Below are 17,175 nucleotides of genomic sequence, written 5' to 3'. Positions count from 1 at the left end.
TATTAATTACCTTAAATTTGAAAGTCTGAACTACCTACTTAAAACTTTTCGGGTTTTGACGAAAACAGTAAGTCGTATTAGAAACTTCCATTTCAACCAACTATTTTAACTAGCTAACTCAGCAATTTATCTGTAATCTATTTTGTTTGGGATCATAAAAGCCATCATACTTGACATTTGAACAACTCCTTATAAAAATAAAGCAATAAAAAGTTCAAGTGGGCGAGCTAAATATCAGGATACTTCGAATTGGATTAATTCTATGAGAGGTACGATCTAATTGAGCTTGTAAAAGTAGTTCGATAAGTGAACTATCACTGTATATAGAATTCACAAAGTACTTCTGGAGTTCAGAATGTAAGCGTATCTATACAGAACTGACAGGTATAAAAATAGCTTTTGACACATAATAAGCACGTGAGCCCGAAAAACTAGAGCAATGCTTGTCGTTTTAGGTATAAATTCTGAAACAAGTCTTAAATAGACTACCTACATGGATAACAACTTATTTTATGCTCATTGAATGCTGCATACTGACATTTTATGCTCCAAATAAACCCTGAATCTTCCTGCATCATCTTCCTCATCAAGTCAATTTCGTTAGAAGCTATATCACAAGTTCACAAACTTCCGATCGTTCTCACTATCGCAATGATAATACAATCGATCCCCATCCAATATCTTACCGTAATCGTCTTGTAAACCTAGTTTGGGCATCGAACTCTGCCTGTAGTTCCTCTGACGGTGTTTCTTGGCGTTCAGTGTTGATGTCCCTGATATTGAATTTTCTGGAACAAAATGTAAGCGTGGAACTTTCGAACGGGAGTACTTTAATGCTATTTTTTTTTGTTTCCTTGTCACGTGACTTTAGTAAATTGATACAAAATATTATGGTATAATCCAAGTATGAAATGTAGTATTAGTATTGTGACATAAGTTTTCGTCAGTCTTTTGTCTATATTAAAGTTATTGAAAGCCAGCAACTCCAGCAAACTGTCTGCGAAATGTTCAGCAAATTCTAAGTGAAATCCTCTATATTCAATATTTGATGTATTTTCTATGTAAATGGGTACCGGTAGAAGCCGGTGAAGTAATTTGCATCAGATATTGGTTTCCAAACTTTGAGAGATATGTTATTTTAGAGAAGCTGCATAACCCAAACATATCTTTGTCCTCTTCCAATAACATTTGATAACTCAGCTGTAAAGACTCGGTTCTCCAACTGGAGTTTATACTTGGTTTAATGTACCTGCTCTGTACATTAGTGGAAACATATTACAGACATCAGAACTTAAGCCTTTTGAGTTATACGAGCCAAGTTTGATGTTCATATGTTCTTGTTAGGATGGTTCAAGCCACGAGAGGTAAAATCATGAAGTTAATGAGAAGTTTGTGTGAGAGTTGCTGATGTACGAAGTTTAAATCTTTTCGGAGTTTCTGGATTTCTTTAAATCTCTTAGCCTTTTAAACACAAAACTTATGCTAAGTTAAGGTGAGCTTGATTTTTCTGCGATTTATAAAGCTGGTTCGGAATTATCTTTCAAATGGACTTATGTGACTTTGGCACTACAGTACGATAACATTTCCAATACTAATCAGTCTCATCAGTTGTCGTAATTAAATTGTCTTTTAGATATTTGGGTAACCACACTCCAGTGTGGACATGAGTGTCAAACAAATATTTACACAATCAACCCTAACCATTATTACTGTATTTCCTCTTGCTAAAAATACAAAGTAACAGAGTACAGATACATCAAAGGTTATTAGAACAAGCTTCTCACTTGGAAACAGCCAGTGGCTCCAAGTTCGGTCATTCAACGCGACTTCGCCCCGAGCTTGCGAAGAATTAACCCAGTAATTATTATATCTCCAGAATTGCTTACGAAAGGTGCTATGGCAGAATTTCTTGGAACAGGGGAGGGGACATTAAAGTTCGGAGGAGAATTTTGCCTCCAATTGTATTTTGAATAATTCTCCGCATACGGTTTTGTTGTTTCTTCCTCTTATCATTAAATTCGTTTGTTTACATTGTATTTTATTGAGATTTAAAATAGATATCTAGAACTGGTTTTTTATGTTTAATTGCTTTTGTAATGCATATTGCATTTCATTTAGCCAGAAATTAAGAAATGAAAGAGAGCCTTGGTTATTACAGAGAATATTTAAATTTTGTGGAAGTTATCTTCCTTTACTTTAAGGAGAGAGAGAGGCTTCTATTACGAGGGTCTTTTATTACAAGAACATTTTTTGCCATTCTTACCTCTAGTATATCTGCCACAATGTCCAACTACATGTCTGGGGGCCACATGAAGTCTGGTGAAGCCTCCCTCGCAGTTCTCGAGATAGCACATGACTTCTTCAGCAGTGTAGTTGTTGCCATCTATCACGTGGTCGTCGAACGCTAGTATCTGATCACCGGGATGGAGGGCTCCACATCTGAAAATAAAACTTGTTGAGAAAGGGGAAAAAAGGGAATCATCGCAAATTCCTCCATAATTAGGCATTTTTATGTTCTGAGTTCTTACTAGGAAAAAGTTTAACATTGTCATTAATAGCCACAGTACTTATTTGCAGAACATAGGTAATATCTTGTATTTTACAATAGCTGTATATTATGACGATTTCATACGATCACAATACCAATGATACAACTAATTCGTACCATTAAACGGTCTTAAAATAATTTGTCCTGACATTAACATACTTAAACATTTTTAATCTCTGATGTCATTCAAAATACAAAGTAAGGATGCTTTAATAGAATCGGAATGAGTCGTTTCGATCTAGGCTCAAAAGCTCACTGAGATCTCAGCTTTACCATGCCTAGTCTTGCAATCAACGGAATTAAATGGATCTCTATTTGTATTCCTTTAAGCTTCTTTATTGGACAGCAAAATAGTTTGAATAGGTCACCAAAGCGTTTGAGATTTTTGGTGCCGATTTTTGTTCCAAAATGAAATAAGAAGTATTCTTATTTGTGTACAGATTAAGACAATGTTAAGGCTAAATTTTACTAAGGGCATGTAGAACCTTGATAATGCTGATGTTAGGTAAGATATCACTATTATTGAGGTGTTTGATCAAATTCAAAACGAGTCAACTACCGCTGCGTAATTAGTCTGACTGATCAGGATAAAGGTTTATTGATCCTTCTAAAAGGAATTTCAAAACTTTGTTTTCCTACCTCATATAAGGGTAAAGTGTTGTTTGTCCTATAAAAACAACTCATATTAAATCCATTCCTTTTCAAAATACAATTTGGCATTGATCCGACTAGAAGACATTTGAAGGTTGAAAAGGGTCAAACATCCCTTAGAGAGGAAACCTATTATGTATAGGGCACGCCATATGAAGATTTATGAGTTATTTAAGATCGTTTGAGAGTTTAATGGTACTCGTAGGTATTTTCCAGACACTAAACAAAAGCTTATTTACAAAAGAGCAGAAAAACTAATACGAAAAAAAGTCCTGTAATATAAAAAATAATCCCACTTTTTTATAACTCCAATACTTTTTTCGCTGAGTTGTCATACCAATCGTATTAACAACCTTCAAATTAATGAGGTGGTATCAAAAGGTGCTGACAGTATATTTCTCTCAAAGATATTTCATAAATAACGTGGCGTTGAACTATAACTGGGCTAAACCTCCTTTGGATCCAATTAAAATGTCGATAGCTCATCGGTTATGATCCTGTCACTAATTATTATCGTTGCCAGGCATTTGCTTCACGGTGTATTGATTAATGTGACTTCTAGTACCAATATGTTGTTAATAACTTGCTTTACTTAGCAAAGGACCAAAAATAATAAATGAATGTAAACGATGATGGCTTGTTCAAGCTCCAAGAGTTGCTTGTTACGAAGCAGCTTTATAATGGCTACTAAAAATAATGTCCCTTTTTCCTATACCATTATGCGACGAGATAATAATGAGCAAAAAACTGTTACAAAATAATGATCTTTACTTTGCTTTTTTTTTAAAGTTATGAAAGACCAGGTATTAGACTTATGTTCTTTCTTTACCAGTTATTTAAAAGCCAACTAGTTTCCGAGTTGGACCGTCAATTCCTTTAGTACGCTAAAACTTGTCAGACTTCTTTTTCTTGCTGAAGCAAAAATACCAAGAAAATTTACCTCAATAAAAAAATTTGCCTTCTAGTTGCTTCACTCTGTATTCTACTTTGTCTTTATTAGAATAACGACTACCGCACTAAGAAATTACTTTTTATATCGTTTGCAAACATTCAAGAAAGCACAAAGAGACTCGAGACAAGTATTCGTGGATCAAAAAACACTTGTCGTAAGCGTGGATCGAACCTGCGACGCAACGCGCACAGCGAGTTTCGCGTTTCCTAAATTACTTGGGAACCGTGCAGTTTATGTAGATCCATGGATTAAAATAAACTTACCTGTCACTAATACTTGCGGGCAGTATACTATCAATATAAATAGCATTGCAGGTCCCAACTCTTTGATAAGTATCGGATCCTGAATTATAGACGTCATCGGAACACCTCTGGTTGGTCAGGAACAAGCCCAGATCTTCGTTACACGGCCTCTCAATTTCTATAAGAAGCGGTCCAGTTGCCAGCTTAACTGACTCCATAATGGACACATCGTATTCTATTGTTAAACTGGTCACTTGTGGACAGTTCTGGAGAATGTTGTGGACTTCTGATAGCGTTTTATTGGTGAGAGATACCTGAGAACACAAACATGTACTTAAATATCAGCATTTTTTGAAACATTGTTGTCCTACTACCATCTATAATTAAATATTGGTAACGGCCAGCAGTGGCTTTAAAATAAGTTTTATTTTTGTAACTCACAATAGAGAAACACCAACTTGGTAAAAAGAATGAACTTAACAATTTTTGCTCACTGGAACATGTTGAACTTATTACAAAAGTTTAGGAAGCGAGTCCCTTGAATGAAGGCAGTCTTTGGGTCGTTTCATTTTTGTCCAAATTGGTAGTAGCAATTTGAACTTACATGGTCAACTTTTAGTAGTCTGTCTCCAGGTTTTATCCTTGACGTATTATAAGCAGCCCCGTTGGGTCTGACGTGTGTCACCACTAGAGGTTGTGCGTCCAATGACCGGCTGTTGAGAACCAGGTCGGCGCTTGGAGCCGAGTTCTCTGGTAGTCCACCACGTATGGTTATACCGAGCGAGCCGTTGATTTTTTCTACTGGAACTTCTGCTAGCTTCGTTGTGATGTACAAAGAGTTTTGGGACGCTGAAAAAAAGAATTTCGGTTAATCTTGAAACACCAGTCCGTTAACCGAGTAATTATTTTCATCAAATGGTTTTCTGTTTATTAATGCATTGTGTGCACTGTCTGTCTGAAGTTTGTATAACAAAATATAATATTAAAATAAACTCAGGCCTCAAGACTGTACCAAGAAAATTACGATCTTGAAAATACAAACAGCCTAATATTTCACTTCGAACTAAATATAAATCACTAAAATTGAGAGGAAGCTGGTCACTAATCAAGAGGCATTGAGTAGTTTATGACAACTGGTACGAGTAGCTTGGACGAACGGAACTGAGAGAAAGGATGAGCTATTTTAGTGGCCATCCGACGTCGCATCGGAAGTTCTTGCTCAATGTGACAGGTGGCGCTAAGAATAGCCCTCCCAGAGATTTGAGAATTTGTTTTAATTAAATAGTCTGGTATTTTTGATTTGACTACGGATGGAGACTTTGAAACTGTGTCTGAGAGATCTGATCTTCACAAGAAAATTGATCAATGTCTCAATTTTTCTATTTAGTATTGCCTTAGCTGATTAGACAGATTAAGTCCAAATACTAATTGGTTTACAAAATGATTAGATGATTAGGTAGTTTAAAACAGTTGTTGACGAGTTTACCATCATTAATTACCATGTTACTACATAGAAAATTAAAAAAAAATATGTTTAACCGTCGTTATGGCAATAGAATTTTGTATTTATGAAGCCTACGGTTTGATAATATCAGAAAATACAATATTTATGTAGTAAAATCCTCAACATATTTAACTTTGAAAGTTGTTTATCTCAAGCTACCTAAATAACAAGTCTAACATGCTCAAAATGATTAATTTTCTTGCAAACAGAAACCATTTACAGGCAAGTAATTATAGAAGTTTATTAATATTCCACATGATACATTCAGCGCAGATTATTTCGTCTCGACAAACAAAACAGATTAATCCTAAAATTACAGACTTAGTCCGAGTACCCCACAATTAATGATCAGGTGAACGAAAAGAGGTGTGTCGGCAACAAAATGAATTGTGTTAGTGTCTTGTGCGACATGAAATACGATTTGTAGTCTCAGTTCGAGTCGAATACAGTTAAATAGAGAATAAGTGAATATTAGGAACTTTTATATGAGAGACAAAATAAGTTTGTGGTATCCGATGCTTTGATACTGGTTTTGATTAATAAAATACATTATCATTTTTTTTACTTTATAAGGGAAAAAAAGGTTTATTATTTTTCTTCCGTAAGAATTTGTTTGGTTTGAAATATAGTTTTTATCCTTCCGTTCGACTTTTCAAATACATGTGAGTATCTTTTGATGTTAATGTAATATTTGCTTTTTTATGTGGCTTATATCTATAACTAGCTATTGCCCGCGACTTCGTCCCCGTGGGTAGAAGATATAGGTTATGATTTATAATTGCCCTTTTTTACATTTTTCATTGTATCTAAGCCTTCCTCGATGAATGGTCTATTCAACACAAAAATAATTTTTCAATTTGGACCAGTAGTTCCTGAGATAAGCGCGTTCAAACAAACAAACTCTTCTGCTTTATATATTAGTATAGATTAATTTCAAAGTAGTTTAAACATTACATTCGGGCTAGAAATAGCCTTGTTCTATACTCCACTCTTGTATTATATATTATTTTAATACTTGATATTCTGGGTATTGATATCTGCAGAACGTTTGCAAATTGATCTCTGAAGCTCAATTACTTGGTAACATACATATACATATATTTAGACAGATTTAACCTGCATATGATATTGTTATAATAGTTTATTTGACCATTTCAATTAACCCTCTGAAAGTCTCATCAGAAAAATGATTCGAGATCTTTTTTTGGAGTTAAAGCAAGGTTGTTTGTGTCCTTTTTTAGAAGTTACTTTCTGAATGATATTTGACTTGATTATGAAACAATTTGTTTCAGAAAGAAATAAGTACCAAGACCATTTAAGTAATAATGTAGACTTTTCACTTTCCATTGTAGCCACTTTACTATCAGCGTGATTCTTTAAACAACTGATTTTATTTTATTTTTAGTATTTATTGCTCCCTTACATAATTTTTCGCAGCAATCAATTTTATTTTGAATCATAAACTTTTTCATAAAGCCACCTTTCCAAACATCGTATACAGATAAATTAAGCATTGTATTAAGATACTTCAAGCACTTCAATTTCATGTAACTTTTCTTTCACAACAAGACATGTCTCAATTTGTTATAATTCAATGATCAAAGAAATCACATCGACATTTGGAACCTGTCTAGGATTAAACCGAGATGTCTTGCTTTCTGATATTTCTTATAATATGTTGTTTTTACGTCTGTCTCGTGAAGTAGCTAAGCTTTATTGATATGGTCGAGACAGCAATAATAATTGAAAGAAATTGCAAAACTAAAATTTTTGGAAAATATTTGGTATTGTAGTTAAAAAAAATACAATTCGTTTTCGTTTTTAACAATGTCTTATTTTTTATATTACTGATGTCAGTTCGTTTGTTTGTCGTCAAGCATAATTCATATACCATGATAGTTAGATAAACGTTGTTTATTTGATTTTAAATTTTATGATTTTTGGTTTATTAAGAAAAAAGTAAGTGAAAGCTAAATAAACCTAACATATTAGTAAAAAAAAGAACAGAAAATCATCAATACTTACTATAGTGAAACTCACCGTAGTTTGGCATATAATACTCGACTTCCAGCGATGCCCTTTCTTCCACATTATCAAGTAGCCGTAGTACTTCATCATTTGTGAGTCTTGCTGTGGATATGCCATTGACGCTGCAGATTCTGTCTCCGGGAGCCAGCCTGTCAGACTCGTGGGCTACTGAGTCCTTTGTGAAGCCCACTATTGAAGGAACGATGCCAGGTTCTGATCGACCTGTGGACAACGAAATAATGGTTAGGTATATGGAACAATAGGTCAGAAACAGTTCTAATAAATCTAAATCTTGCGGAAGAAACGCAATTCTAAGCTGTGTAGAGTGTTATGCTGCTTCCAAAAGGTTTTGTTTTAGTTGATTAATATTTTATGAATTTGATCTTTTGGGTATAGTGTCCATTGGAGCTGCGCAATATTGGTGATGTTATGAGATAAGTTAACTGATGCTGCCGTATCAGCCTATGATTTAAAACGTCGGTGAAGTCCGAAACTAGTCGGGCAATGTCGATACTTATGCGTAAAATGTTAAATCTTTTAAGTATGAACCACCCATGAATTTTATGTATATTGTATGAAAATGAAAATGTATTAAATCTATTTGTATAACGTCAATAGTCATTAAAGGAATCTTTTTGGCATATTTCGAAATAAAGGCTCATCATTAATGTGAGAGGTTCCATGTAAAACTGTAATACAAAACCGATAAAAACACCATGATTACAAATAAAGAGACCTGTAACTTTTACTTAAAGCGTTAGTCAAATGTTTTCAAAACCATTCATTTTCATGTTTCTGTTAAAAGAAGATTCTTAGACCCAAAAAATTGTACACCCATCCTCCAAGTTCGAAACAACTTATACTAAAATAACGTCACTAAGGTGTGAACTTTGAAGTGCCTGTGTACTCTGGCCTGTACTAACTGAGCCATAAACATCTCCGTTTCAACCTTCATAAAAGTATCGAAATGGATCGTAAATATGGAATGGCATTTTCTACGAGCGGTCATTTAGTACTTCGTGTAGTGCGATGTAAAACAGCTAGTTTTTGAAGTGGAAATTCCCATTTTTGGGCGATCTTTTTCTGAAGGTTGAACCTAAGGGTTCGTATTTGTAAATATCCTTAGTCAAAGCGTTGGTATTTTACTTGATGCTCTATGATGTGTATGTTATTATAATTCTATTTTGTAGAGTCAATTCAAATTGGAACCGAAAACAAATATTTTTATAATAAAGATACTAACTCTAACTTAATGTTTTTTTTTAAGCTCAATCTTATTACTTGACAACAAGTTAGGTAATGTGAAAACAAAGAAAGCCTCAATTTGTATAAGATTGTTTCTAATATCAAACCAACTTGTTACTTTAATAATAGCACATCCTAAATTGGAATGTGGGCGCAAAACATTACAACAAAAGAAAAACATGACTTAGCAACAGCTTTACTTTCACAGACACTAATGTCACACCCACATCAAAATACAAAATACGTTTCAAGTAAAATAAAACTAACGTAGAGTCGATTTGTTATCATCACATACTCGTTTTGGGAATACATCTGAATATTGGAAACTTATTTCGAATTCTTAAGTATTTTTATTCACGTTTAAGGTTCGATTTGATATCAATTGGATTGTATCGCTCTTGAAGGTTAAAAGAGTTATATGTTGATATTGTAGAGTTAATTTCGGCTTTAGAAAGTTTTTGTAATAAGACAATTATTAGGAATGTTCCAATATTTTGAATCTAATTTTCCTTACGATGATTTTGTACAGTGGTTGTCAGCGTTTATAATTATCAAAAAAGTACAATATATCTTTTAAAAGTTACTTAACGGTACTTTTCATTTAACATTGGTATCTGATTGAAATTGCATCTTCGAAAGTACATAAAAGTCCATGCATAGAATCGGAAAACAAATATTGATTTCAAATCATATTTTTCTCTACATTTTAAATACGGTCCACTGGTTTGAAGTCTACACGTCTGCTTTGAATATGATGGATGATCTTAATACACATTACGAAAATTTACATTTCACATTTGATTTTCCATTTATTCAATTTGGTACTTTAAGAGTCACGTGTCAATGTTCAAGGATCGACTATATTAATAACGTCTAGACTTGTCGTCTGTCGTCTTTAATGACTTATTAGTTACTATGAATATAATATAAATAGATGATATATGGGTTAATTTGGTCTCGTATTTAATTTAATGATAGGTGAGTCATAACTTTATCTTGAAATCTTTTTTGGTAATACTCAGAGTAAGTTTAAGTTATTCAGAAAGAGATTGAAGAAAAAAGGTCATGTTTAATTGATATTTTTATAGGTTTTTTTTATTTCTCTACCTTTCGACTAATAAAAATCTTAAAGAAACATTTTCAGAGCCATTCCTAGAATTATCAAAAATATGTACGAGTACTATATCCGTAGTTTTGTGAAAGCGGGCTAAGGCTAGATTAATCCGATTTTGATCAAACATAGCTAAGAACACTCTTGACCAATTAAAAATATTCGGTCCATACGTTTAAAGCCCGTATGGGCAGACAATAAAGGCTATTGATAGGCATAATACTATTTTGAAACACTTTTGAACCGTAATTAAATAAAAGGAAGAAATAGCACAATCACCCTTCATTGTTTCTTTAGTATCTCGACTACAGAACACAAATATTTGAAAAGCAGACCTTGTTATTCAACTTTCAACTTAATTTCTGACGTAACGTTGCCTAAGCTCGTACCTAATTATAAATCCCAGAACAATCATCTAAATTTACGTTCCATAACAAGTTCTATTGTAATTATTCTCGGAATGCCAAATTACACCGAGTTAGGACAATACAATACGAACTTTGAGTACCTAGAATTATTTTGTAGAGATTTGTCAAGGGAGCGAAACAGCTATTATATTCAGTGAAAATAAATCAGCCATAAATAATAATTTACGTAGTTGCAGGAAGCGAGAAAACAGAGAATGGAAATGTATTGTTGGAATCAATGTTTATATATGAAAATGTTTTGGTGTGTTTGTACTGTACGGGAAATACAGTCAAATGACGATATTTTTCGGTGTTCCGTATGTTCCTGTAAAATGAATAGTGGAACCAATATTTGCCAACGAAACCAAAATAAAGCATTGTTAGGCAATTCTAAGAATGAGAAGAAAGGGAAAATGAAAAAAAAACTAAGTTAACAACATGATAGATTTAAACTAAATATTTCGGATATTTTAATAAATTCCCTTTACGAACTTTTAAAGCTGTTGTTAAAAATATTTCTTTTTATTTATAATATTATTCTTCGACAGTTTCGACACAATTTAGTTGTGATTTGTATAAACGATCCATATTTAAGTTTATGGCCACATCAGTAAAATTGGACTTTATAAAATTACTATTAAATAAACTATATTAAATTCTTCTTTATTCAACCAAACTGGACGTAAACAATATTTGCTAATCAACCACACCTGTTTTCGTTTTTATAATTTAATTAACAACATTTAAGCGTCTCAAATTTAACTGTAATGCATTTTCCACCACAGCCTCAAGGGGACTTTCCGAGCAAAAAGCATTGTTCTAGTATATGACCGGATTCAGGAAAAGTTCGGTGGCTTTCGCGCTTGGTCATTGTTAAAACATATTACCGTTGTAAATGTTGTTTGCAGTTTGTTTTACAGTGCACGTGTTTATTGCGTTTACTATTTTTTCTCTACATTCTGTATCTTGGAAACTTCGTTTTCGCCATTATAAAGTTTTGTTGAACTTAGCGTTGACCAGGAGAAAAGATTTTAAATAATATTGGCATACAATATTTTTTTTTAAGAAACAGGTTATCGGCTTACATGCGTCATGCATATTTTTTGAATTACGATATTTTGTTTCTCGAATTGGCAGAAAGCTTTCGGAAAAACGATAAGTTAAAAATGTAATTCGCCAATTTCGCAGTAAGTTTTCGGTTATTCCGTGGTAGAGGAATGATAGTTGCAATTTTATTAATGAAATGAAATAAAATAAAAGTAAATTAAAATGGACGTTGGTACCATTAGACGGAAATAATTAAACTGAACCATTCTATGAGCGCTTGTTGACAATGTCATAAAATTACAACACACTGCCCCACCCAAACATTACCATGGAAATGGAAGACATAAAACTTCACTAATTTTATGGCGAAACCGTTCAGAGCATCGCCATAATCCGTTCCAATTCTAATAAAACCACCCCAAAGATTCCATAAAGCGTGTAATAAAATTTATTCATCGCGGAATCAAAAGTGAAGTCGACTAACGACCGGATTTGACATCAGCATACGACCACAGTTTATTCTCTGTAACATGCAGTTTGTGGACCCAACGACTCACTTCGGCACTAACAGAGCTGTTTGAATCTCGTCCAAAGCGCGCTGTGCACGTAATGGGACAGTATTATCGGTTATTCGTACGATCACAACAAGCAATGTATGATTGTAATAACGATTTGAACGTCGCTTGTAGTGTGGTGTGGTGGCGATTGGATTACGTTGAAAGAAATCGTCGCTGTCTGATGCACACCTTGGGCTATAGATAAAATATTCAAAACAATAAATATCTGGAATTCAATAAGACCTTTTATTAAATCAGGGTTTCAGTGGTTGCAGATTTAATTTATTACGATTTTAAGTGATTTAGGTATAATCACATAAATCCTTTTATTCACTACAAGACTTTATTCACAAAATAAGTTCCCAAAAAAATGAGCCTAATTTTTCCTGCTAAGCTGACTAATACTTTTAAATCAACAATTGGAAAAGATGTTTGACGGTGATTCTATCAAATACAAGCTGTAGTGTTTCAGTGGATGGTTTGGCTCTAAGCCAAGATATTACCTTGCTTGCGCACTTTCAACCGTCACTACACGTTTTATTGATACTAGAACCATAGTACCAGCTGCAGCACTAGCGGTGAATGAGAGGGTTTACAAAAATACAGAATATTTTAAAACGACTTTTGAAATATTTTCACAGAATTTTCGACCGGCTGTGTACGAGTTTTTGTCACTAGGAGGAGACAAAAATGCAAACGATGCCGCTGTATGCCTTCACACGCCGTTTTGAAAACAATGTAAATTGATAACGGATACGAAAAATATTTTAGCTTTTTGAAAAAGTGGGCTAACCATCCAACCAAGCGGAACCTTTATCAATTAGTTTCACATAAAATTATTGTAATAGATTTCATTAGGTTTTATGTGGGTAAAAAAGCTGTAGTATGGCTCGCAGAAAATAAGTAAAATTAATTGCAAAAATAATACAAGTACTAAGGATCTAACATAGTAGTAGAGTAGTATCAGAATGTTAGTTTAATACTGTGTCAATCGGCCATTAAAACAATTCACGTAATTTAATCTTTGTGCCTCGGGGAGAATCACAATAAAATTATTAAAGTCCTATGCACGAAGACACCCAGGCTCGGGATAAGGATTCGTGGATCACACAAAATTTTAACCTACACGAGGATCGAATCCGCTATACGTCACTCGCTGTGCGTTTGGCATATTGATTCCCATATAGGTTATATGGGAAAGTGGAAAGCCGTAAGGATAATAACATTTGCCTTATAATACCTCACATTAAAATACTTGCTTTTCCGAGTAAACTATACAACCGGCACAGAATACTGCTTTGGGACATACAAGGTACAACCTACCACATGTCTTGTGGAAGCTGAACAGTGCAATACTCAGCGTAAAGCAGCGCGAAGTCCTTGTTCCATAACAGAAAAATGTAACTTTAAGACATGGTGATAGGCCCAATATTACCGAAACCAAAGTATCAAAATCCTACTAATTTAATTCATGTCACAAACATCCAAACTATTATCTAATAACACATGGATACTCAGCCTCATAATTGGAATTGCATAATTCATTTGTTCGCATTCAGTTTGCGTATCCATCGATAATGCTTGACTTAATGAAGGTTGATTGTACGTTTGTGTTGCTAATTTGCCAATATTAGCAATTTACGGAATTCCAAACGTTTTATAGGTGTGAAGCAATGGATAAACTGATTTGTCGGCACCAATTCGTATCGTGTTCGATTAAATTTGTTACGTGATTCTGATTTTCGTATCGGGTTCATTGAATCATTTTCACTTTTGATCAAGTTAATTAGGGATTTCTGTAACTGTGTGATATTTGTGGTCTTTGATGTATTTAGAATTAGATTATTGTTAGCTTAAGTGTCAAAGATAGTAAATGTGTATTCCAACATAATTTTGTTCCATATCGTAATTCAATTATTTTTGACCTTTCTTGGACACTTAAAGATGTACGTTCTTTCTTGATTATTTGCATTACTTTAAGTATTTTTTTTTCATGCATCATTGTTAAATCTTTGCTGTTGTATCCGAAATAAACCAAATACTAAAAGAAATAATAAATCTCCTAGTATAATATTTTTATTTCGTTCCAATACACAATTTATGGTTAACTTTCATATTTTTTGTGTAACATCGATTCCACCGATTTCCTCTTACACGAAACAATTCGTGCGTGAAAATTGGCAATCGCAATGTTCTTCCTTTTCTTTGGCGTATAATTTCATAAAAATATGGTGTTCCTTTCACGTTTCTTTTTTAATCTTAAGCGATTAATATACGTTTGTTGCCGCACTGATCAATGTACCTAAATATATTTTTTCATATATTTTTTGCCTCGTTTATATTTTGTCAGTGGAGATTTCATAGCCCCTAGTGCCAATATCAATAAATAGTATTGCCTTCACAAATAATTTTATGTTTTATGTTCCACTGAATTTGCAATGTAACTAATGACACACAATATTTCATACTACAACGACAAATTACATTAATTGGATAATAGATGAGACTTCGTATATTAATGAGTCATCTTAATTTCCCCGAGCTGTCAAAACCATCCTGAATAATTAGCGTGAAATTATTACGTTTGTTGGTATTTGAACCGATGAAATTTGAACTGAGTAATCAACAGCGCTAGAATACTAAAGTATAGCTACGTCAATAAATTTTAGTTATAAAAAATAGTCAGTCGAATATTGAAGCTCCATGTGTTAAAGTCGGTTGAAAATAAATTATTTCGACTGCGTTTAGTTGTTAATATTTTTAATGAATTATTATTTTTAAAGAAGATCCTGAATTCAAAACCATAAACTTGTTGAGCTTGAGAAACATAATCACTTTCATTTGAGCTTTAAAAAAACATAAGGATAATGTAGATTCCGTAATGTGTGTGTCACTTTATTGTAAGAATTTGTGAAGAAATACCTTAAGTATTATGACTACTAAACAACACTAAAAAAACATTATTTGTTATGAAGAAAAAGCCTCAGTAAAAACCTTTTATCTACCTCTATTATAAACTGCTAAAAAAAAATGTTTCACAAAAAAACAATGTAAGCAAACATAGTCTGAAGCGTCGCGAACTCCATTACCATCCATCAATAATAGTTTTCAAACGACGACGCGCTGTAGCCGAAGGAACTGAGCGATCAAACTATTTTGCGAACAACACCAATAAAACGTTCAACCGTTACTTGTTCTTAGAGAACTTTGCAATTCAAGTACCTATGTGTGTAAACAGCGATGTTGGATTATGTTTTAAATACTGCTGATGTCAGGAGTCAACTGATAAGACACTACGAATAGTATTTTTTCCTTCTACCCTGGTATCCTCTTGGTTAGCACAGACCCTAAAGATTAAACAAACTGGAACAACAAACAACTTCTAAAGTTTTCTTCTATTGGTACATGGGTCACTTCACTTCAAGGAAAGTGAGGGTATCAAAAATTTAATAGATTTTTAAAAAATATTTTTTTTCTCGAGGTTTTTGTATTCATCTAATCCACCTTTTCTAATCAGTTATAAGAATTTTAAGCTACAATTTCTGCAAGAAATATATGAAGAAAAACTTCGTAAATACAAATTGAAACCAAAACACGGATCACATTCGTTCCAGACTGAACTGTACCCAGTAACTTTGCCCCAAACTCTAGTCGATATTCAAGTAAATCTACATAAACTACAATAATAGCAGGATATATCATCGTGATCATAGCACTGGGGTCCGCTTCACATGTAAATTCGATGCAGCCTGCATTATAGGACGTGACGTTTGCCTTGTGACTGAATTCCGAGGGTGATTGATACTGTTTGGACGTGGGCCGGAGGACTAGGTAATAGCCGAGGGTTCGAGACCTGAAATTATGATAACAGTTCATGCAGATAAAAAAATCCAATTATCATTCGATCCACAAACTCATAAATAGACGATAGTTTATTGTTCCTGCAAAAAATTCTCCTCGTCCTTGTTATACGAAATTGGAAATACATTGCACTAGCGGCAAAAATCTGATCCTAATAAAACTGCAACGTACACATATTTACATAAAAGAGGCTTTGAATATTTTATCAATTATATATTTCCGTGTAGAGGGAATAGAGCAAACTCTATGTCAAAAGACCCATTCAATAATTTAATACTACCACCTAACTAAAAAGGTATTACCCTAAATCAAATTAACTGTAACTACTGCAGTATTACCAACTTACCAAAGAACCTATTCCAGTCTACCAACTTTACAACCGAAAATTTCCATTAAACTAACTTGGGAACATATTCTAGATGGTAACTTTTAAAAGCAGAATGCTTCAAAAGCAGTGAATGCCTCAGTGAGGATGCAGCGGGCATTCTTCATGAATCTCTACTTTGTGAAGCATTCCGAGTCTGTCATGAAATGTATCGCTGATTTTGAATAAGGATTCTAAATTGAAGTCGCTATCGAGGAGTTATATGTTGCGCTTTTGCATGGTTGAGATTTTTTCTTGTGGTACTTTTTTATAAGGTGGAAGGAACTTGATTCCTGTAAGCACAGTGAGGATGGAAAATAATTGCAAATCTTCGTCTTGCGATATAGTTGGCTGAAAGTGAAAAAAAAAATTGCTAATAAATTTTAATTCAGTCACTCAATAGTTAAGCTTAAGTTTTGGCAAACACTGCAAATCTTTAACAAAAGCAGCTGTTGCATGAAATTTACTTCAAAATACCGAACTTTATGTACTAAATAAGCAATAGTAAAATGAAGGTCTATATTCGACTACCATATTCTGTAACCTCATAATTATTTCACCCACACAACAAAAACAAACACGAACATATTAAAAAAATGAGCACGTAATTTTCAAAACAATCCTTTGTACAAAAATAATACGAACGTAACAGAATCAA

The 17,175-nt window shown here is 33.5% G+C and overlaps 1 protein-coding gene across 6 annotated transcripts in view; it reads right to left on the bottom strand.

Annotated features, from left to right (window-relative positions):
* Positions 1–17,175, bottom strand: part of LOC113495308 (glutamate receptor-interacting protein 2) — a 233,751-nt gene that overhangs the window by 8,273 nt on the left and 208,303 nt on the right. For 4 of the 6 annotated variants that reach the window (XM_026873978.1, XM_026873981.1, XM_026873977.1 and 1 more), the window contains 5 exons: positions 7,923–8,147; positions 4,998–5,242; positions 4,415–4,707; positions 2,264–2,439; positions 687–788 (listed from right to left, as the gene is read on the bottom strand). In XM_026873978.1, the coding sequence (XP_026729779.1) occupies positions 687–788; positions 2,264–2,439; positions 4,415–4,707; positions 4,998–5,242; positions 7,923–8,147 (1,041 nt within the window). The remainder of the gene's footprint in view (positions 1–686; positions 789–2,263; positions 2,440–4,414; positions 4,708–4,997; positions 5,243–7,922; positions 8,148–17,175) is intronic. The other 2 variants (XM_026873979.1, XM_026873980.1) reach the window with 1 other exon arrangement.

The sequence above is a fragment of the Trichoplusia ni genome, chromosome 6 (genome assembly GCF_003590095.1).
Source record: "Trichoplusia ni isolate ovarian cell line Hi5 chromosome 6, tn1, whole genome shotgun sequence".
Classification (NCBI taxonomy): Eukaryota; Metazoa; Arthropoda; class Insecta; order Lepidoptera; family Noctuidae; genus Trichoplusia; species Trichoplusia ni.
This window is presented reverse-complemented; position numbering and strand designations above follow the sequence as displayed.